Source organism: Canis lupus, chromosome X (assembly GCF_048164855.1).
Source record: "Canis lupus baileyi chromosome X, mCanLup2.hap1, whole genome shotgun sequence".
Classification (NCBI taxonomy): Eukaryota; Metazoa; Chordata; class Mammalia; order Carnivora; family Canidae; genus Canis; species Canis lupus.
The window spans coordinates 65,878,636-65,901,625 of NC_132876.1; the positions used below are offsets into that span (position 1 = coordinate 65,878,636).

The 22,990-nt window shown below is 38.5% G+C and overlaps 1 protein-coding gene across 6 annotated transcripts in view; it reads left to right on the top strand.

Moving 5' to 3' along the window:
• The window catches only part of ABCB7 (ATP binding cassette subfamily B member 7), a 170,754-nt gene that overhangs the window by 3,715 nt on the left and 144,049 nt on the right, over nucleotides 1–22,990 (top strand). The window contains exon 2 of one of the 6 annotated variants that reach the window (XM_072816571.1): nucleotides 6,968–7,026. The exons of the other annotated variants lie outside the window; for them this stretch is intronic. Coding sequence (XP_072672672.1) covers nucleotides 6,968–7,026 — 59 coding nt within the window. The remainder of the gene's footprint in view (nucleotides 1–6,967; nucleotides 7,027–22,990) is intronic. 6 annotated transcript variants of the gene reach the window in all.

Sequence of the window (22,990 nt, forward strand, 5' to 3'; positions counted from 1 at the left end):
TGTGGATATGCAATGTTGCCTTTGTGCATTCATCAGTTGGTGGATATTCAGTTTTTTCCCCCCATTTTTTGACTGTTATGAATAATGTTGCTGTCAATATTCATGTATAAGTTGTGTTTTCATTTCTCTTGGGTGTGTATCTAGGGGTAGAATTGCTGGTAACATATGATAACTCTATGTTTGATTCTGTAAGGGAACTGCTAGACTGATTTTCAAAGGACTGCACCATTTCACATTACCAGCAGAAGTACATGAGGGTTCCGGTTGCTCCATATCCTAACCACTTGTTATCCTAGCGAGTGTGAAGTGTTTTCTCATTGTGGTTTTGCTTTGTATTTCCCCGGTGACAAAAGACACTGAACATCTATCCATGTGCTTATTGGCCATTTAAATGTCTTTTTTTGAGGAATGTCTTGTCAGGTCTTTTGCCCATGTTTTAATTGGGTAACTAGTCTTTTTATTATTGAGATATCAGAGTTCTTTAGATATTATAGATCCAAGTCCTTTATCAGATATATGATTTGCAAATATTTTCTCCCATTTTGTGCATTATCTTTTGACTTTCTTGATAACGTCTTTTGAAGCACAAAAGCTTTTCATTTTGATAAAGTCAAATTTATCTATGTTTTCTTTTATTGGTCATACTTTTTGTGTTATAGCTAAGAATCCATTGCCAAATCTGAGATCTTAAAGATTTACCATGTTTTTGTCTAAGAATTTTATAATGTAATCATAGTGAGATAGAAACATTACTCTTGTGTAATTCTACTTCCATTTCCCCACTTTATTGTTTTAATATATATTACGTTTATAAATGTTAGAATCCTAACAATTCATTGTCATAATTATTACTTTATATAATTTATGACTTTAAAAGAAGCTGAGAGAAGATAGGAAGGCAAGTAAATACTATAATAATAATACTAGCCTTTGTATTTATCATTTCTGATTCTCTTTTATTTCTTCTCTTGTGTTTGATCTACCATCTGGAGTCATTTCCTTATCCCACTCTAGCTGTGCTCCCACCCATCTCCTTTGTGGTAGTATTGGCAAATATATTGCATCTATATATGTTGTAGGCTCAACAATTAATTTTATCCATATTATTTTATACAGTTGCTTTTTAAATTGGTTCAAAATGGAAGTAAAAAAGTGCATTTATGCATTCTGGTGCTCTTTGGTGTGTGTGTGTGTGTGTGTGTGTGTGTGTTTGTGTTTGGATTAAAGTTTGGGGTCACTTGTTTTCAGCTTAAAGAGCTTCCTTTAGTATTTCTTGTAAGGTGGTTCCATTACCAACACATTTTCCCGGTTTTGTTTAAATGGGAATGTCTTTATTTTGTCTTCATTTTTGAACAGTACGTTTTCTGGATATAGGATTTTTGCTTGACATTTTTTTTTTGAGTGCTTTGAATGTTATCCTACTACCTTCTAGCCTATGTATTAGTTTTGCTGAATCAGCTGTTAATCTTATTGGGGTCCCCTTGTTATTGAGGAGTCTTTTTTTTCCTCTTGCTACTTTCAAGATGTTCCCTTTGTTGTGGCTTTTAATGTTTTTACTATAATGTGTCTGTGGGTCTCTTATTATGTTTCCTCCTTAGAGTTTGTTGCACTTCCTGGATCTGTAAATTACATAATTACATTTTAATAAGTAAGTTCTTTTTAATAAGCTTTGGCAGTTTTCAGCCATTTTCTCATTTTTTCATTGAATAGTTTTTCTTTCCCTTTATCTTTCTCCTTTCTGTTATATTCATTATGCGTATGTTGGTGTGCTTAATAATGTCCTACATTTCTCTGAAGCTCTGTTTATTTTTCTTCACTCTTTTTATCTTTATTTTTCATATTGCATAATCCCTATTGTCCTACCTTCAAGTTCATTAATTTTATTGCCAATTCATATCTGCTGCCAATCCCCTCTAGTGAATTTTTATTTTTTTATTTTTATTTTTTTATTTTTATTTTTTCCCTCTAGTGAATTTTTAAATTTAGTTACTGTAATTCTCAACTCTAGAGTTTCCATTTAGTTCTTTTTAAATAATTCCTATCTGTATATTGATATTCCCCTTGTAATGTTACCTTGTCATCACACCTTCCTTTATTTCTTTAACATGATTTCCTTTAGTCTTTGGACATATTTATAATGACTATTTTGAGGGCTTTTTCTTTTCAATCTGACATTTGGTCAAAACCACAGACAGTTTCTCTTGCCTACTTTTCCCCAGTGTATAGATTATACTTTCCTGTTTCTTTTCATGTCTTGCAATTTTTTGGAAACTGGACATTTTAAATAATGTAGTAATTCTGGGTACTCCTCCCCTCCTTCCCAGGCCTTGTTATTGTTACTTACTTGCTTATTTGCTTAATGATTGGCTGGATTATTTTAGTGCTGTTTTTCTCCATCCTCCTCCCTGCTTCCCACTCCACAGTGTTAAAGCCTCTGACATTGCTCCTTAAGGGGCATAGGCTTGGGTATGTCCACAGTTAACCTGGGATGACTGTGGTTTTGGTGGGGATTCCTCTCTTTCCGTTATTTTCTTTAATTGCAGGCAGATTGCCCTGCTGTTTTCAACAGTGCCCTGGGGCAGAAATTGTTCCACAGACTAAAGAAATCAAATACCAATTTGATTTTCCTTTGAAGTGATAGTTCCTAAGGTCAGTGTTTGAGATTTGTTCTGACCCCAGGCAGGCTCCTCCCAGCTGTCTCTCTTGATTTTCTGCTTCTATGGGGTCACCCAGCCAACCTACAGTTTAGCTTCTATGTCCAGTGAGTCCATCAGTTTTCTCCCACTTGGCCTTTCACCAAAACCTCCACTGTTTTTGAGAGCAACCTGAGGCTAGAATTTCTCCACATCAAGTTGTAAGTGAAGTCAATTCCTGTGGAAAGAGATTAGGAGCTCTGTTTTAGGGCCTTCTCCTCCCAGGCAAAAATCTGCCAGCCACAGTTCTGAAGCTGGGGCTGGGGACAATGGTGGCTTTTCTCTGAGTGATAGCCCCACTTTAAGTGTTGAGTGCTAGGGCGGAGTAAGAGGAGTTCTTTTTGGCATACCTCTCCTGGTAAGGAACCAGCCTCTTAAGGGTCAGGGTGATTGGGCCTTCAACAATCAAATATTCTCAGTGGTACCATACACAGGGTACAGCCTCTGTCCCTTCTGTGGGGCTGTGTGGAAGAAGGGAGCCCCTACTTCTTGACCACCTTAGCCCAGAACTTAATTTCAGCAATAGGTCATTGGGGGAAAGATGAGAGAAATGCTGAAGTCCTGTCTTTCCCAGAAAGCTAGTTTTCTGACTAGGAGCTCATTAAAAGAAGGGGATGGGGAATGTACTGTGCTCTTGGCTGTACCAGTCTCAAGTGAATTTCCATATTGCCAAACTGGGAGTTGGGAGGCAGGGAGTATGTTCAAACACCACAGACTTGCTATTCTTACTATTCTTACTGAGCTCTAGTAGCTTTTCTTGAGTAAATGTTATTTCATTTGCTATATGCCCTACGACCATTTCTAGGTACTTTAAATGGTTGTCCTTTTATAACTTTTACCAGTTTTGCTAGGGAGTGTGTCCAAGGAGATCCTTATGTTGACAAGCCAGAAGTGGAACTCTCTTGTTTTTTGACTGGCTCATGTTCTTTGGTTTATACTGCATGCAGCAAAACGGTCTATCCTTTCTGTCGTTTGTAGAAGATATTCCCATTGAGGTCTGGCACACCTTATACTTTAGTTTATTTACATTGTATATTCTTTTTTTTTTTAAATTTTTATTTATTTATGATAGTCACAGAGAGAGAGAGAGGCAGAGACACAGGCAGAGGGAGAAGCAGGCTCCATGCACCGGGAGCCCGACGTGGGATTCGATCCCGGGTCTCCAGGATCGCGCCCTGGGCCAAAGGCAGGCGCCAAACCGCTGCGCCACCCAGGGATCCCCTACATTGTATATTCTATTTAGTCATTCTCTTGGATAGATACTGTTTTGTTTTCATTTGTTGGTTCACATTTCATTTGTTTTCATCATGGACAAAGATGAGAGCTTTAATATCTCCCAGTGGTAAGTTCCTCCTTCCTGCACTCCCACTGCTGACTGGCTGCTGCTAAGAGACTTTACTTCTGGCCTTCATATTAACTGAAGTAGAATATAGTAACACTAGTGAACTAATCCTCTTACTTTGCTTTTTAGGGATCCTAGTTTTAAGATTTGGGTTTTATATTATAAGATGCATATCAGGAAATGACAGAGATTACTGAGAAGACATAAAGAGTAATAAGAAAATTAAAAACAGCTTAAGAGGAAAAAATTAAGGGTGTTTTTAAGTAAATTTTGTATGGAACTTAAAGAACATGGGAGGTGATTCAGTAACATTTAAAATAACTGAAGGAAAAAAAAATAAAATAACTGAAGGGCAAATTTTTTTTTTTTTAAGTTAAAAGCTATCCTCCTAGTAGTTCAGTGATACCTGAACTTACCTGGAACATTAGTTTACAAAAAGAGACATAGTCTTCAGTTGTAGGAAGAGGGATTTAATGTGCATATAAAAAAGAATTTCTTGGGATGCCTGGGTGGCTCAGCGGTTGAGTGGCTGCCTTTGGCTCAGGGCGTGATCCCGGAGTCCTGGGATCAAGTCTCACATCAGGCTCTCTGCATGGAGCCTGCTTCTCCCTCGCCTGTGTCTCTGCTTCTCTCCCTCTGTGTCTTTCATAAATAAATAAAATCTTTTAAAGAAATAAAAAAAAATTTCTTAGTCTTTTTATTGGGTGAGCAAGAAAGACCTTTTAAATGACCTAAGGGGAATAATAAATAATCATTAATTATAATTTAAATAGATATCTTTTTGAAGATAGAACTGACTTAAATTTGTATCATTCAGGATAAAACTAACTTTAAAAGAGGTGATTTGGCAGACAGAGAATTGGTAAACAGAAGAGTTGGGTTCTAGTCCTGGCTTTGGTGTTAGGAGGCACTAGGACAAATCATTAAACAATAATTTACAATCATTAGAAGAATATAAGTTACTAAAAAGCTGTGGGTTAGTGTTGAGAAAAGCAAGACATACTGTACCAATTCAGTTCTTCATATGAAAGAGTGACAGAGTACTTAGAAGCATAATCTTTTTTAAAAAATTTATTTATTTATGATAGAGAGAGAGAGAGGCAGAGACACAGGCAGAGGGAGAAGCAGGCTCCATGCACCGGGAGCCCGATGTGGGATTCGATCCCGGGTCTCTAGGATCGCGCCCTGGGCCAAAGGCAGGCGCCAAACCGCTGCGCCACCCAGGGATCCCATTAGAAGCATAATCTATCTTGATTTCAGTAAGGCTTTCAGTTATTGTACCCTGTATCATTCTCACCCAATAAGCCAGGAAGGAATGGTATTGCATACTCTTAAGGGATCTGGAGGTAGTAGTGTAATAGTAAGTAAATCTTACTGGAGAAAATACAGATAATTTGAAGGATTTTGATTTATAAATATTAAAGAGGATAAACAACTGGTATACATAGGACATAACATGATGTAGTGGAATGAGCATTTTCACCAAGCTACCTGACTGCCTGAGCTCTATTTCTACTTTTGATTATCTTGGACAGATCACTTGTTCCTTTGGACTTTGGTGTCTCTAAAATAAGATTCAACTACTTGATCTCTAAAGTTTCTTACATTTCTGTAGTTTCCTGACTCTGATCTTTTGGGACTTGTGCTTTGTATAAACAGAACCTCTACTTTGTGAGCCTAGTTTATTGCTGTTAGTAGTTTTCCAGGAGCAACATAGGCCACATTTAAATTTATGCAAGTTTTTAATGGGGCAAATTTATATTGTTCTGCCTCTTATAGCACTTGTTGACCTAAAAATAGGAGTAGAAAAAATGAGATTAATAATGAGTCTAGTATTTGCTAGTGTTGGGGAGATGGAATTAGAGTGGGGGAAGAGTAAGCTAATTTCTAAAATTATCTATGAAGGTAGAAATAGGTTCTAAGGAGATGGTGGAGAGTGGCAGCAGTGCTGTAAATGTTGTAAATAAAGATGAAGCTTACCTGGGCTATAAATGATAAAGAATGGAAATATAAATGTCTTAGTCTGAAGTGGCACTGGCAATTGAGAAGAGGAATTCAGAGGACCTCTCATTTGAAAATAGTCCAATAAATAACATTTTTTAAGCCATTGACGTAGTTATTAGAATAGGTTATTGAAATTAAAAGGAGAGGGAAGAACAGTTATTATTTCTAAATTTTCTTTCAGAATACTAGGCCCTTCAAGAATCTGATAAAGCAATACACTATTAAAAAGAAAGAATCTGGAAAAAAAAAGAATCTGATAAAAGTCCTGAAACTTCTCCCTAGGAAAATTTGCATACAATTTTGGGGGGAGGGATCAGAATATTGCAGGCTGGAGAGTCTCTAGTGGAGTTCCTGAGTAGCCAGTGGCAGAATAAAGAATACTTGACACTGGGCGGGGTGGGGGAGTGGGGGGTGTAGAAGTGGAACGGAAACTTATTTTGCTTGTATCAAAATTTTGATTAAATGGAAAATACATTGTAATACATTGATACTCTGTTCATCTGAAAGTTTTTGGTTTTTCAAATAGGAGTGTGTTCCTTCCCATATTGTAAGATAGAGTTAAAAATAGAGGCAAAATTGCCTGTTCTGTATATGATGCTTATGATTTTCTCTCCCTATTAATATATTTTCTCTTTTTAATTGTACAAAACTGCATCTAATAAAAGCGTGAGAAAAATAACCCACAGTCTTACCTCTTAAGTAATTTTCCATTTTCCCTTTGAATTCTAGTTATATGTACATACTTTTTACCGTGCTGAAATATTTTTAAATTGTTTCTTTTTACTTATAAGCATTATTTTTCTTGGTGCTTAGTCTTTACCAAAATTAGGTCTTTTAATTATATAATATTTTAGTAATTTTAATAGGTGTATATTTAACTGCAAAAGGTGACGTTTTTGTTGTTTCGTTTTTTTCCTTCCTTTTCTAGGATTTGTCTTCCTAAAGTTCTCATTTATGCTTTCAGCACCCTTGCAGAGTTTGTTACTAGTGAGTAAATATACTTTTCAGGTCTTTTATATTATTATGTCATTTGATCTTCACACTAACTCTGAGGTAGGTGAACATTTCATTGTCGTAACAATGACCTATCCTGTCTTTTTCATTCTCCCAACTTCTTTAGTTTTAGGCCCTTATAACTTTATGCATGACTTTTCCCACTGCCTCCGATATTTAGCCTTCCAATCCATTCCACACAAGACATTAAGATTATTTTTCCTAAAGAACAACTCTGGTTAAGTGTCACTTCTCTGCTTATGGATGTCAGTGGTCTCTATACTTTAGCCTAGTGTTCAAGGCCCTAAAGGATTCCTCACACAACTAGCTTGCTAGCCATATTGTTAAATATTTTCCTATAAATACCCTGCTTTTCTAGGTACACTGGATTGCTCCCTGTTCCTTGGACCTTGTGCTTTTCTGTTTTTGTTCCTTCATTTATGCCATACTGTCTGTCTGAAATACACCTTCTCTAACTCCTGTTTTTCAAATCTTAGCTCAAGGGCCAATTCTATAAAACCATTTAAAAAAAAAGATTTTATGTATTTGGCGGGGAGGGGCAGAGGGAGAAGGAGAAAAAGTCTTAAGCTCCATGGTGAGTGCAGTGCCTGACTCTTGAGTTCCATCTCATGACCCTGAGATCATGACCTGAGCCTAAACCAAGAGTCAGACACTTAACCAACTTTGCCACCCAGGCACCCCAAGAATCATTCTTTATTAGCCTGAAAGACATTGATTTCTTCCTCCTCTGAACTCCTATAACATCTTCTTCTATAAGTAGTTATCATGTGTGTCCTGTTGAAGAGATAAGATTTTAGATATTTAAAAGCCAGATACATTCCAGTCAACTTTTTTATCTTCTACAGAGCCAGGAATGGTCTCTTTTATGTGGTAGTCAGAACATATTTGTGAAATGAATGATTAAACCCTATAACCAAATGACAAAAAAAAAAAAAAGTTTAACATAAAAATAAGTATTTCCTTTGGAGCTGTACATTTGAAATCAAAGGTTCACTTTCTACCCAAAATGTTTATTTCAGCAAAATCATAATAAAATTGTGGAGTCAGTAAGTTTGAGGATAACATCCTTTTTTTTTTTCTTTTTAGAGAGAGAAGGCATGTGGGGTTGGGCCGAGGGAGAGGGGGAGAGAGAGAGAGAGAGTCCCAGGCAGGCACCATGCTCAGCATGAATCCCCATGCAGGACTGGGTATCACGACCCTGAGATCCTGACCTGAACCAAAATCAAGAGTTGGGTGCTTAACCAACTGAGCCACCCAGGCACCCCTGAGGATAACCTCTTGAGTTTGTCCATTGCATTTCTGTCATTAGGTGGTACTGTGCTAGGGTAGTACTGAATGGCAGTTTTTAGTCTGATAATCAAAACATACAGGCTTTTTTATCCTAAAATTTTTGAGTTTAAAAAAAATTTTTTTTTGAGTTTTACTTTATTAGTAGGCATCTTTTGCCAAGAAACAATGACTTAAGAGGCACTTGCAGGGTTTAGTCCGGTTGAGTATCCAACTCCTGGTTTCAGCTCAGGTCATGATCTAAGGGTTGTAAGATTGAGCCCTATTTTGGGCTCCACACTCAGCAAAGAGTCTGCTTGAAATTCTGTTTCTCCCTATCCCTCTGCCTCTCCCCCATTCTCTTATGCACATTCTCTCTCTAAAATAAATAAATAGATCTTTTTAAAAATGACTTACACGATGAAGTTCTTTGAGGAATAAGATATATAAAATTTTACTTTGTAGATATTTTAACTGAAGGTTATGTTTTGGTTCATTCATTAGTTCTCCAATTAAGTTTTCTTTACCACATCCAGAGAGGAAAGAGATGTTGGAGTGGAGAAATTGTATCCTATGGGTGTAGTTTCTCAGATACTGACACTTAAGGAAAGTAGGTTTTTAAACTGTTATCATGCTTTTCAAAGCATAATAAAAAAGAAGTTGAGGTTTCTATTTTGATTTATTATCAAATTGTTTTTACTGGTCTTGAATAACTTGAGTAATTTGTATCATTGTAATATATTCATATTTTTAAGTGTGAATATTTGCCAAGTATGAAGTTCACCTATTTTTAACTATGTTGACTAAGAGCTGTGTGTGTGTACATGTATGTATCAGTTTTCTAGGGCTTCCATAACAAAGTACCATGGACTGGGTCACTTAAACAACAGAAATTTATTTTCTCACAGTTATGGGGGCTAGAAGTCTGAGATCAAGGTGTCATCAGGGTTGATTTCTTCTGTGACCTCTCTCTTTGACTTGCAGAAGATTGTCTTCTTAGCCTTTGTATTTCCTCTATGTATGTCTGTGTCTTAATCTCTTCTCCTGAATACACCAGGCAGATTAGGGCCTACTCTAATGACCTCATCTAACATTAATTACCTCTTTAAAGCCCCAGTCATCAAATATAGTCACTTTTGAGATTAGGACTTCGACGTGAAATTTCCGGAGAGACACAGTTCAGTCCATAACTGCGTGTATGTGTGTGTGTGTGTGTGCACGTACGTGTGTGCAAGCACAGAAAACTTGAAGGATATTCTTAAACTTAGCTCTGAAGAAGGGATGAGTTGGGAGGCTAAAGGACAGTAAAAAGGACCTTTCACTTGATATTGTAGATACTTTGGCATTGTTTGATATGCTTTTATTTATTAACTTATTAGAGAGAGAGAGAGAGAGAAAGAGAGAAGTGAGTGTGCTTATGACCAGAGCTGAAGGCAGATGCTCAACCACTGAGCCACCCAAGCATCCGTATAATGAAAAATTTTATGTATAAGCTTTTCAATTGATGATCTGACCTTTTTTGTTTCTTTGTTTTTCCTTCAATATATTATTTAAATTACTTAACATACAGTGCAGTATTAGTTTCAGGAGTAGAATCTCGTGATTCATCACTTAAATATAACACCTAGGGCTCATCACAAGTGCTCTCCTTAATGCCCATTACCCAGTTACCCCATCCTTCCATCCACCTCCCCTCCAGCAACCCCCATTTCTCTATAGTTGAGAGTCTCTTATAGTTTCCTTCCCTCTCTGCTTTTATCTTATTTTATTTTTCCTTCCTTTTCCTTATGTTCATCTGTTTTGTTTCTTAAATTCCACATGCGTGAAATCACACAGTATTTACCTTTCTCTCACTGACTTATTTCATTTAGTGTAGTACACTCTAGTTCCATCCATGTCATTGCAAATGGTAAGATTTCATTGTCTTGATAGCTCAGTAATATTCCATTATACGTATATACCCATCTTCTTTATCCATTCATGAGCTGTTGGACATTTTTGCTCTTTTCATACATTGGCTATTATTGATAGTGCTGCTATAAACATTGGGATGTATGTGCCCCTTCAAATCAGTATATTTCTATTCTTTCTGATAAATACCCAGTAGTGCAATTGCTGGATTGTAGGGTAGTTCTATTTTTAAACTTTTTGAGGAACCTCCATACTGTTTTCCAGGGTAGCTATACCAGTTTGTATTCCCACCAACAGTGTAAGAGGGTTCCCCTTTCTCCACATTTTCAACATCTGTTGTTTCCTAAGTTGTTCATTTTAGCCATTCTGACAGGTGTGAGGTAGTATCTCATTGTGGTTTTGATTTGTATTTGCCTGATGATGAATGATGTTGAGCATCTTTTCCTTTTTTTAAGATTTATTTATTCATGAGACAGTGGCAGAGAAAGAGAAAGAGAGAGAGAGAGAGAGAGAGAGGCAGATGCTCAACCGCTGAGCCACCAGGCATCCCTTGAGCATCTTCATATGTCTATTACCCATTTGTATGTCCTCTTTGGAGAAATGTCTGTTCAGGTTTTATGCCCATTTCTTAATGGGATTATTATATTTTGGGTGTTGAGTTTGATAAGTTCTTTATAGATTTTGGATATTAGCCCTTTATCCAATATGTCATTTGCAACTATCTTATCCCATTCCACGGGTTGTCTTTTAGTTTTGTTGATTGTTTCCTTTGCTGTGCAAAACCTTTTCATCTTGATGAAGTCCCAATAGTTCATTTCTGCTTCTCTTTTTATTTATTTTATTTTATTTTATTTTATATTTTTTAATTTATTTTTTATTGGTGTTCAATTTACTAACATACAGAATAACCCCCAGTGCCCGTCTGCTTCTCTTTTTAGTGAGAAGTTGCTATGGCTGAGGTTAAAGAGGTTGCTGACTATGTTCTCCTCTAGGATTTTGATGGATTCCTGTCTCACATTTAGATCTTTCATCCATTTTGAATTTATTTTTGTGTATCGTGTAACAAAGTGGTCCAGTTTCATTCTTCTGCATGTTGTTCCTGTCCAGTTTTCCCAGCACCATTTGTTGAAGAGACTGTCTTTTTTCCATTGGATATCCTTCCTGCTTTGTTGCAAATTAGTTGTCCATAAAGTAGTGGGTCCATTTCTGGGTTCTGTGTTCTGTTCCATTGATCTGTGTGTCTGTTTTTGAGACAATACCATACTATCTTGATATTTACTGCTTTGTAATGCAGTTTGATGTCTAGAATTGTAATGCCTCCAGCTCTGGTTTTCTTTTTCAACATTACTTTGGATATTTAGGTCTTTTCTGGTTTAATACAAATTTTAGAATTGTTTGTTCTAATTCTGTGAAAAATGCTGGTATAATTTGATCAGGATTGCATTACATGTGTACATTGCTTTGGGTAATATAGACATTTTGAGAATATATTTTTCTTCTAATCCTTGAGCATGGAATGTTTTTCCATTTCTTTGTCTTCTTGAGTTTCTTTCTTAAGTGTTCTATAGTTTTCAGAATACAGATATTTTACCTCTTTGATTACATTTATTCCTAGGTATCTTACGGTTTTTGGTGCAATTGTAAATGGGATCGATTACTTGATTTCTCTTTATGCTGTTTCATTATTGTTGTAGAGATATACAACAGATTTCTGTATGTTGATTTTATATCCTGTGACTTTGCTGAATTCATGTATCAGTGCTTGTACTCTTCTGGTGGTGTCTCTCAGGTTTTCTACATAGAATATCAAGTTGCCTATGGAGAGTGAAAGTTTGAATTCTTCCTTGCAGATTTGGATGCCTTTTATTTCTTTGTGTTGTCTGATTGCTGAGGCTAGGACTTCCAATATGTTGAACAACAGTGGTGAGAGTGGACATCCCTTTCTTGTTTCTGACCTTAGGAGAAAAACTCTCAGGTTTTCCTCTATTGAGGATGATATTAGCTGTGGGTCTTTCATATGATGTGGGTCCTTTATGATGTTGAGGTATGTTCCCTCTATTCCTACATGGTGTAGGATTCTTATCAAGGAAGGATTCTGTATTTTGTCAAATGCTTTTTCTGCATTTACTGAAAGGATCGTATGGTTCTTGTCCATTCTTTTATTAATGTGGTGTATCACAATGATTGATTTGAGGGTGTTGAACCACAGTTGCAGCCCAGGAATAAATCCCACTTGATCGTGGTGAATAATCCTTTTAATGTACTATTAGATTGTATTAACTAGTATCTCGGTGAGAATTTTTGCATCCATGTTCAACAAGGATATTGGTCTGTAATTCTTTTTGGTAGGATCTTTGCCTGGTTTGGGGATCAAGGTAATGCTGGCATTATAGAATGAGTTTGGAAGTTTTCCTTCCATTTCTATTTTTTGGAATCGCTTCAGGAAAATAGTTATGAATTTTTCTTTAAATATTATCTCTTTAAATAGAATTCCTCTGGGAGGCCATCTGGTCCTGGACTCTGGTTTCTTGGATTTTTAAAGACTGATTCAATTTCTTTGCTGTTTATGGGTCAATTCAGGTTTTCTATTTCTTCCTGTTTTAGATTTGGTAGTTTGTATGTTTCTAGGAATCTATACATTCCTTCCAGATTGCCTAAGATGTTGGCATAAAATTGCTCATAATGTTCTCTTATACTTTTTGTATCTCTGAGGTGTTGGTTGTGATCTCTTTCATTCATTATTTTATTTGGGTCCTTTTTTTCTTTTTTTTCTATTTGATAAGTCTGGCTAGGGGTTTATCAATCTACTAATTCTTTTGAAGAACCAGCTCCTAGTTTTGTTGATCTGTTCTTTTTTTAATATTTCTATATCTTTTTTTCTGCTTTAATCTTAATTATTTACATCTTTCTCCTGGAGTTAGGTTTTATTTGCTGTTCTTTTTCCAGCTCTTTTAGGTATAAAGTTGAGTTGTGCATTTGAGAGTTTTTTTGTTTCTTGAGGAAGTCCTTTATTGCTGTATACCTCTCTCATAGGACCACCTTTGCTACATCCAACAAGTTTTGGACTGTAATGTTTACATTTTCATTTGCTTCCTTGTATTTATAAATTCCTTTTTTCATTTCCTTACTAATTATTCATTGTTTAGTAGGATGTTCTTTAACATCCATGTATTTGTGGTCTTTCCAAATTTTTTCTTGTGGTTGACTTCAAGCTTCATAGTCTTGTGGCCTGAGAATATGCATGGTGATCTCAGTCTTTTTGTACTTGTTGAGACTTTGTTTGTGACGCAGTATTTTATGTGTTCTGGAGAGTGTTCCATGTGTATTCAAAAAGAATGTGTAATCTCCTACTTAGGATGAAATTCTCTGAATATATCTGTTAAGTTCATCTGGTCTATTGTGTCATTTAAAGCCATTGATTCCTTGCTGATCTTCTGCTTCAATGATCTGTCCTTTGCTATGTTAACATCCCCTACTATTATTGTATTTTCAATGTGTTTTTCTAAGTTCTTTATTAATTGATTTATATATTTTGGTGCTCTCAGGTTGAGGCATAAATGTTTACAATTGAGGATGTTCTTGTTGAATAGACCCTTGTATTATGATAGTGTCCTTCTTCATTTCTTTTTTTTTTAAAGATTTTATTTATTTATTCACGAGAGACCCAGAGAGAGAGAGGCAGAGACACAGGCAGAGGGAGAAGCAGGCTCCATGCAGAGAGCCCAATGCGGGACTTGATCCCGGGACACCGGGATCATGCCCTGAGCCAAAGGCAGATGCTCCACTGCTGAGCCACCCAGTTGTCCCTCCTTCTTCATTTCTTATTACAGTCTTTGGTTTAAAATCTAGGTTGTCTGATACAAGATATGGCTACTCCAGCTTTCTTTTGATGTCCGTTAGCAGGGTAAATGGTTCTCCATCCCCTCACTTTCAATCTGGAGGTCTTTGGGTCCAAAATGATTATTTTCTAAGCAGCATGTAGGTAGATATTGCTTTTTTTAAAAATCTGTTCTGATACCCTGTATCTTTTCATTGTATTGTTGAGTCCATTTATATTCAGAGAAATTATTGATAGATAATGTACTTATTGCCATTGTATTACCAGTAAAGTCACTGTTCCTGTAGATTTTCTCTGTTCTTTCTAGACTTTGTTGCTTTTGATCTCCCTTTCCTGCTCAAGGATCTCCTTTGTTATTTCTTCTAGAGCTGGTTTAGTGTTTATGAACTCCTTTAGTTTTTGCTTGTCTTGGAAACTCTATCTCTTTGCTGATCTGAATGACAGCTTTGCTGGATATAGTACTTTTGGCTGCATATTTCTGCATTTAGCATGTTGAATATATCATGCTACCGCTTTCTGCCCTGCCACGTTTCCATAGATAAGTCTGCTGCTAATCTTCTGTATTTAACCTTTTGGGTTAAGGACTTTTTGTCCATAGCTTCTTTCAGAATTCTCTCTTTATCTTTATATTTTGCAAGTTTCATTTTGATACATCTTGGTGTTTTTATAGGTCACAAAATTCTTTAACATTTTATTTCTTCCTTTTCCTATTTGATGCATGGTTTTCACCAGGTCCCCCGCCCCCTCCCCCCCAAAAAAGACTTTCTGTTGCTTAGAGCTACACTCCTCAGTATAGGAGACATTAGCTACATGTGGCTATTTAAATGTCAATTCAAGTTAATTAAATTAAAATAAAATAAACTTAATAGTTTAGTCACACTAGACACATTTCAAGTGCTCAATAGCAACATGTGACTAAGTGGCTATTGTATATGACCACACAGATATAGAACATTTCTATTATCATAGAAAGTTCTGCTGGACATGGCTGGCCTAGGAAATGATTTTAATAGGGGATGATATTATCAGATTTGCTTTAGGAATATGATTCTGGTTGCAGTTTGAAGGATAGTTTGAAAATTAGTGATTGGTGTTATAGAGATCAGTTAGGAGGATACTGAAGTAATGTAGAAGAGAAGTGATAAGTGCCCCTACTGCCTGTCATAAGGAACATTGTCAGGATTTGCCACCAAGCATTCTTGTATTGCGACATTATTTTGAATTTTTTTAAAATATTTTTTTAAATTTATTTTTTATTGGTGTTCAATTTACCAACATACAGAATAACCCCCAGTGCCCATCACCCATTCACTCCCACCCCCTGCCCTTTTTTAAAGATTTTATTTATTTATTCATGAGAGATCCAGAGAGAGAGAAGCAGAGACATAGGCAGAGGGAGAAGCAGGCTCCATGCAGGGAGCCCGATGTGGGACTCAGTCCTGGGACTCCAGGATCACGCCCTGAGCCAAAGGCAGATGCTCAACCGCTGACCCACCCAGGTGTCCCAAATTTTGAAATATTTTTAAAGATAATGAAAGGTTTGGAAGCTGGAGAGTGTCACTTCGCCTTAGCTTCTTTTCTCAATCTCAGGATTTTTAAGCTACACAAATAAGCATTTGAATAAGACTTCAGCTGTCTCCCACAGTTCTGAGGCAGATCAAGTGAACCATGAAGTGCTTTAAATTTTGCTATTACAATTTTTGCCTATGGTTCTGTAATAAAAGCCCGTCTTTTGTAATCAATTTTGTGGGGACTGCCTATAGAACTTATGTGGGTAAACTACTATAACTTCTGTTTTGAATGCTCTTCAAGCGTCCAGTTACACCTTAGCTAATTAGTGACAGAATTGACACTATAACCCAAGGTTTTTCATTCATCTCTTTCCCCCTTCATCTTATTAGCTCTATTTTCACAACTCGAATGGATAAATTTTACTTCTTATTTCAGACCATTTGTGCAATTATACTCTGCTGCATTGATGAATAGCTAGAGTAAATCTATTTAAATAAAACTATAATAAAAATATCTTGTAAATGAATTCTTGTATGTTATTAATTTAGAATATCGTGATACATTCAGAAGTAGCAAAACCATACCACACTGAGGTTTTATTTTTTTTTTTTTTTTTTTTTTTTTTTTTTTATTGGTGTTCAATTTACTAACATACAGAATAACACCCAGTGCCCGTCACCCATTCACTCCCACCCCCCGCCCTCCTCCCCTTCCACCACCCCCAGTTCGTTTCCCAGAGTTAGCAGTCTTTACATTCTGTCTCCCTTTCTGATATTTCCCACACATTTCTTCTCCCTTCCCTTATTTTCCCTTTCACTATTATTTATATTCCCCAAATGAATGAGAACATATAATGTTTGTCCTTCTCCGACTGACTTACTTCACTCAGCATAATACCCTCCAGTTCCATCCACGTTGAAGCAAATGGTGGGTATTTGTCATTTCTAATAGCTGAGTAATATTCCATTGTATACATAAACCACATCTTCTTTATCCATTCATCTTTCGTTGGACACCGAGGCTCCTTCCACAGTTTGGCTATCGTGGCCATTGCTGCTAGAAACATCGGGGTGCAGGTGTCCCGGCGTTTCATTGCATTTGTATCTTTGGGGTAAATCCCCAACAGTGCAATTGCTGGGTCGTAGGGCAGGTATATTTTTAACTGTTTGAGGAACCTCCACACAGTTTTCCAGAGTGGCTGCACCAGTTCACATTCCCACCAACAGTGTAGGAGGGTTCCCTTTTCTCCGCATCCTCTCCAACATTTGTTGTTTCCTGCCTTGTTAATTTTCCCCATTCTCACTGGTGTGAGGTGGTATCTCATTGTAGTTTTGATTTGTATTTCCCTGATGGCAAGTGATGCAGAGCATTTTCTCATATGCATGTTGGCCATGTCTATGTCTTCCTCTGTGAGATTTCTGTTCATGTCTTTTGCCCATTTCATGATTGGATTGTTTGTTTCTTTGGTGTTGAGTTTAATAAGTTCTTTATAGATCTTGGAAACTAGCCCTTTATCTGATATGTCATTTGCAAATATCTTCTCCCATTCTGTAGGTTGTCTTTGAGTTTTGTTGACTGTATCCTTTGCTGTGCAAAAGCTTCTTATCTTGATGAAGTCCCAATAGTTCATTTTTGCTTTTGTTTCTTTTGCCTTTGTGGATGTATCTTGCAAGAAGTTACTATGGCCGAGTTCAAAAAGGGTGTTGCCTGTGTTCTTCTCTAGGATTTTGATGGAATCTTGTCTCACATTTAGATCTTTCATCCATTTTGAGTTTATCTTTGTGTATGGTGAAAGAGAGTGGTCTAGTTTCATTCTTCTGCATGTGGATGTCCAATTTTCCCAGCACCATTTATTGAAGAGACTGTCTTTCTTCCAATGGATAGTCTTTCCTCCTTTATCGAATATTAGTTGCCCATAAAGTTCAGGGTCCACTTCTGGATTCTCTATTCTGTTCCACTGATCTATGTGTCTGTTTTTGTGCCAGTACCACACTGTCTTGATGACCACAGCTTTGTAGTACAACCTGAAATCTGGCATTGTGATGCCCCCAGATATGGTTTTCTTTTTTAAAATTCCCCTGGCTATTCGGGGTCTTTTCTGATTCCACACAAATCTTAAAATAATTTGTTCTAACTCTCTGAAGAAAGTCCATGGTATTTTGATAGGGATTGCATTAAACGTGTATATTGCCCTGGGTAACATTGACATTTTCACAATATTAATTCTGCCAATCCATGAGCATGGAATATTTTTCCATCTCTTTGTGTCTTCCTCAATTTCTTTCAGAAGTGTTCTATAGTTTTGAGGGTATAGATCCTTTACATCTTTGGTGAGGTTTATTCCTAGGTATCTTATGCTTTTGGGTGCAATTGTAAATGGGATTGACTCCTTAATTTCTCTTTCTTCAGTCTCATTGTTAGTGTATAGAAATGCCACTGACTTCTGGGCATTGATTTTGTATCCTGCCACGCTACCGAATTGCTGTATGAGTTCTAGCAATCTTGGGGTGGAGACTTTTGGGTTTTCTATGTAGAGTATCATGTCATCGGCGAAGAGAGAGAGTTTGACTTCTTCTTTGCCAATTTGAATGCCTTTAATGTCTTTTTGTTGTCTGATTGCTGAGGCTAGGACTTCCAGTACTATGTTGAATAGCAGTGGTGAGAGTGGACATCCCTGTCTTGTTCCTGATCTTAGGGGAAAGGCTCCCAGTGCTTCCCCATTGAGAATGATATTTGCTGTGGGCTTTTCATAGATGGCTTTTAAGATGTCGAGGAATGTTCCCTCTATCCCTACACTCTGAAGAGTTTTAATCAGGAATGGATGCTGTATTTTGTCAAATGCTTTCTCTGCATCCAATGAGAGGATCATATGGTTCTTGGTTTTTCTCTTGCTGATATGATGAATCACATTGATTGTTTTACGGGTGTTGAACCAGCCTTGTGTCCCAGGGATAAATCCTACTTGGTCATGGTGAATAATTTTCTTAATGTACTGTTGGATCCTATTGGCCAGTATCTTGTTGAGAATTTTTGCATCCATGTTCATCAGGGATATTGGTCTGTAATTCTCCTTTTTGGCGGGGTCTTTGTCTGGCTTTGGAATTAAGGTGATGCTGGCTTCATAGAACGAATTTGGAAGTACTCCATCTCTTTCTATCTTTCCAAACAGCTTTAGGAGAATAGGTATGATTTCTTCTTTAAACGTTTGATAAAATTCTCCTGGGAAGCCATCTGGCCCTGGACTCTTGTGTCTTGGGAGGTTTTTGATGACTGCTTCAATTTCCTCCCTGGTTATTGGCCTGTTCAGGTTTTCTATTTCTTCCTGTTCCAGTTTTGGTAGTTTGTGGCTTTCCAGGAATGCATCCATTTCTTCTAGATTGCCTAATTTATTGGCGTATAGCTGTTCATAATATGTTTTTAAAATCGTTTGTATTTCCTTGGTGTTGGTAGTGATCTCTCCTTTCTCATTCATGATTTTATTAATTTGAGTCTTCTCTCTCTTCTTTTTAATAAGGCTGGCTAATGGTTTATCTATCTTATTAATTCTTTCAAAGAACCAACTCCTGGTTCTGTTGATCTGTTCCACAGTTCTTCTGGTCTCGATTTCGTTGAGTTCTGCTCGAATCTTTATTAACTCCCTTCTTCTCTTGGGTGTAGGATCTATTTGCTGTTTTTTCTCTAGCTCCTTTATGTGTAAGGTTAGCTTTTGTATTTGAGTTCTTTCCAGTTTTTGAATGGATGCTTGCATTGCGATGTATTTCCCCCTTAGGACTGCTTTTGCTGCATCCCAAAGATTTTGAACGGTTGTATCTTCATTCTCATTAGTTTCCATGAATCTTTTTAATTCTTCCTTAATTTCCTGGTTGACCCTTTTATCTTTTAGCAGGATGGTCCTTAACCTCCATGTGTTTGAGGTCCTTCCAAACTTCTTGTTGTGATTTAGTTCTAATTTCAGGGCATTATGGTCCGAGAATATGCAGGGGACAATCCCAGTCTTTTGGTATCGGTTCAGACCCGATTTGTGACCCAATATGTGGTCTATTCTGGAGAAAGTTCCATGTGCGCTTGAGAAGAATGTGTATTCAGTTGAGTTTGGATGTAAAGTTCTGTAGATATCTGTGAAATCCATCTGGTCCAGTGTATCATTTAAAGCTCTCGTTTCTTTGGAGATGTTTTGCTTAGAAGACCTATCGAGTATAGAAAGAGCTAGATTGAAGTCACCAAGTATAAGTGTATTATTATCTAAGTATTTCTTCACTTTGGTTAATAATTGATTTATATATTTGGCAGCTCCCACATTCGGAGCATATATATTGAGGATTGTTAAGTCCTCTTGTTGAATAGATCCTTTAAGTATGATATAGTGTCCCTCTTCATCTCTCACTACAGTCTTTGGGGTAAATTTTAGTTTATCTGATATAAGGATGGCTACCCCTGCTTTCTTTTGAGGACCATTCGAATGGTAAATGGTTCTCCAACCTTTTATTTTCAGGCTGTAGGTGTCCTTCTGTCTAAAATGAGTCTCTTGTAGACAGCAAATAGATGGGTCCTGCTTTTTTATCCAGTCTGAAACCCTGCGCCTTTTGATGGGGTCATTAAGCCCGTTCACATTCAGAGTTACTATTGAGAGATATGAGTTTAGTGTCATCATGATATCTATTCAGTCTTTGTTTTTGTGGACTGTTCCACTGAACTTCTTCTTAAAGGGGAATTTTAAGAGGCCCCCTTAAAATTTCTTGCAGAGCTGGTTTGGAGGTCACATATTCTTTTAGTTGCTGCCTGTCTTGGAAGCTCTTTATCTCTCCTTCCATTTTGAATGAGAGCCTTGCTGGATAAAGTATTCTTGGTTGCATGTTCTTCTCATTTAGGACCCTGAATATATCCTGCCAGCCCTTTCTGGCCTGCCAGGTCTCTGTGGAGAGGTCTGCTGTTACCCTAATACTCCTCCCCATAAAAGTCAGGGATTTCTTGTCTCTTGCTGCTTTAAGGATCTTCTCCTTATCTTTGGAATTTGCAAGCTTCACAATTAAATGTCGAGGTGTTGAACGGTTTTTATTGATTTTAGGGGGGGATCTCTCTATTTCCTGGATCTGAATGCCTGTTTCCCTTCCCAGATTAGGAAAGTTTTCAGCTAGAATTTGTTCAAATACATATTCTGGCCCTCTGTCCCTTTCGGCGCCCTCGGGAACCCCAATTAAACGTAGGTTTTTCTTTCTCAGGCTGTCGTTTATTTCCCTTAATCTATCTTCATGGTCTTTTAATTGTTTGTCTCTTTTTTCCTCAGTTTCCCTCTTTGCTATCAACTTGTCTTCTAGGTCACTCACTCGTTCTTCCACCTCGTTAACCCTCGTCGTTAGGACTTCTAGTTTGGATTGCATCTCATTCAATTGATTTTTAATTTCTGCCTGATTAGCTCTAAATTCTGCAGTCATGAAGTCTCTTGAGTCCTTTATACTTTTTTCTAGAGCCACCAGTAGCTGTATAATAGTGCTTCTGAATTGGCTTTCTGACATTGAATTGTAATCCAGATTTTGTAACTCTGTGGGAGAGAGGATTGTTTCTGATTCTTTCTTTTGAGGTGAGGTTTTCCTTCTAGTCATTTTGCTCAGTGCAGAGTGGCCAAAAGCAAGTTGTATTGGGAAAAAGAGAAAAAGAGAGGAGAGAAAGAAGGAAAGAAAAGAGAAAGAGAAAAAAAAAGGGAAGAAAAAGAAAAAAAAAAAACGGAAAAAAAAAAAAGAAGAAAAAGAGAAAGAAAAAGAAAGGAGAAAAAAAGGGGGTGGGGGAAGGAAACAAATCAAAAAGCAAAACAAAACAAAAACAAAAACAAAAACAAACAAACAAAAAAAGAACCACCGGGGAGTATCTTCTGATTCTGTGTACTTTAAGTCCCTTGGCTTCTCCTGGAAGTTGTCCGTCCAGCTGGTGTTCTGGGGGAGGGGCCTGCTGTGCTGATTCTCAGGTGTTAGCAGTTGGGGGAGCTGCTGTGCCCCTGCCTGGTGCAGGGCTCAGTGGGGGTTGTTTGCCCCGTGAGGCCGCAGGAGGAACAGCCCCAGTGGCGGGGCAGCTCTGGAGCCCTGGATTCAGCTCCGGCAGGAACTCAGTCTGCAGGGCCTGGAGGCTCCGGGGCGGGGCCGCTGATCTGCTCAACTGGGGCAGGAGCGTCCTCGCTGTCCTGGGCCCTCCCGGCCTCTGCCTGTCCCGGGGGAGGCGGGATCCTGGGCTGTGTCCCGGCGCCCTGTGCTCCGGAGCCTGCGCTGTTGGATTCGCGCTCCCGGGCCGCGCAGCCCCCTCCGCGGAGCCGCCGCCCGAGCCCCTCCGAGCTGCTCCTGGAACCGCGCAGCCCCCTCCGCACGGAGCCTCTTCCTCTGCCCGAGCCCCTCCGAGCTGCTCCCGGGGCCGCGCAGCCCCCTCCGCGGAGCCGCCGCCCGAGCCCCTTCAGCTGCTCCGGGTCCCGCCGGGTCCCGCCGTGCGCGCTGCAGCCCTTAGGGAGCTCGGCGCACTCTCCTGGGTGCGCAGTTGCTGTTACTGACCCGGGGAGCCCGAGGGCATCCCCTTCCTTCTGGGTCCTGCTCCAACTCCCTGCGAGCCCCTTTCCGCCCGGGAAGGTCGTGCAGCTCCTGCTCCTCCGGGACGGGGCTCTCCTGTCCTGGGGACACTCGCCCCGGCCTCAGCCCGGCTGCTCGCGGGGCCCCTCCCCCTCGGAGGCCTTTGTTCCTTTATTTCTTTTTCCCCGTCTTCCTACCTTGATAGAAGCGCGAACTCTTCTCACTGTTGCATTCCAGCTGGTCTCTCTTTAAATCTCAGGCCGAATTCATAGATTTTCAGGATAATTTGAAGGTTTTCTAGGTAGTTTGGTGGAGACAGGTGATTTGGAGACCCTACTCTTCCGCCATCTTGCTCCTCCCCCCCACACTGAGGTTTTAGAGTTTACCACAAATGCTCTACATTTACAAAAAATATGTCATCATCTTCAGACAGTGCTTTAAGAAACATATATTGGGTACCTGCCATTTGGCAGACATTGGTATAAGGCACTGGAGCTACAATCACGAGCGATGTATAAGTCTTTGTCCTCCAGGAAATCACAATTTAGAGGAGAAAACATAACCAACGATTCAAATAAGGTGTGGTAAGTGCCTTCATAGGGGTATGTGCAGGATTATATGGGAGCCCAGATGCAGAGAACCACCCTCACCCTAGAGAGGTCAGGGAAGACTTTCCACAGAATTTATAGATGATTATTTTTTTTAAATAATAAATTTATTTTTTATTGGTGTTCAATTTGCCAACATACAGAATAACACCCAGTGCTCATCCTGGTAAGTGCCCCCCTCAGTGCCCGTCACCCATTCACCCCCAACCCCCACACTCCTCCCCTTCCATCACCCCTAGTTCGTTTCCCAGAGTTAG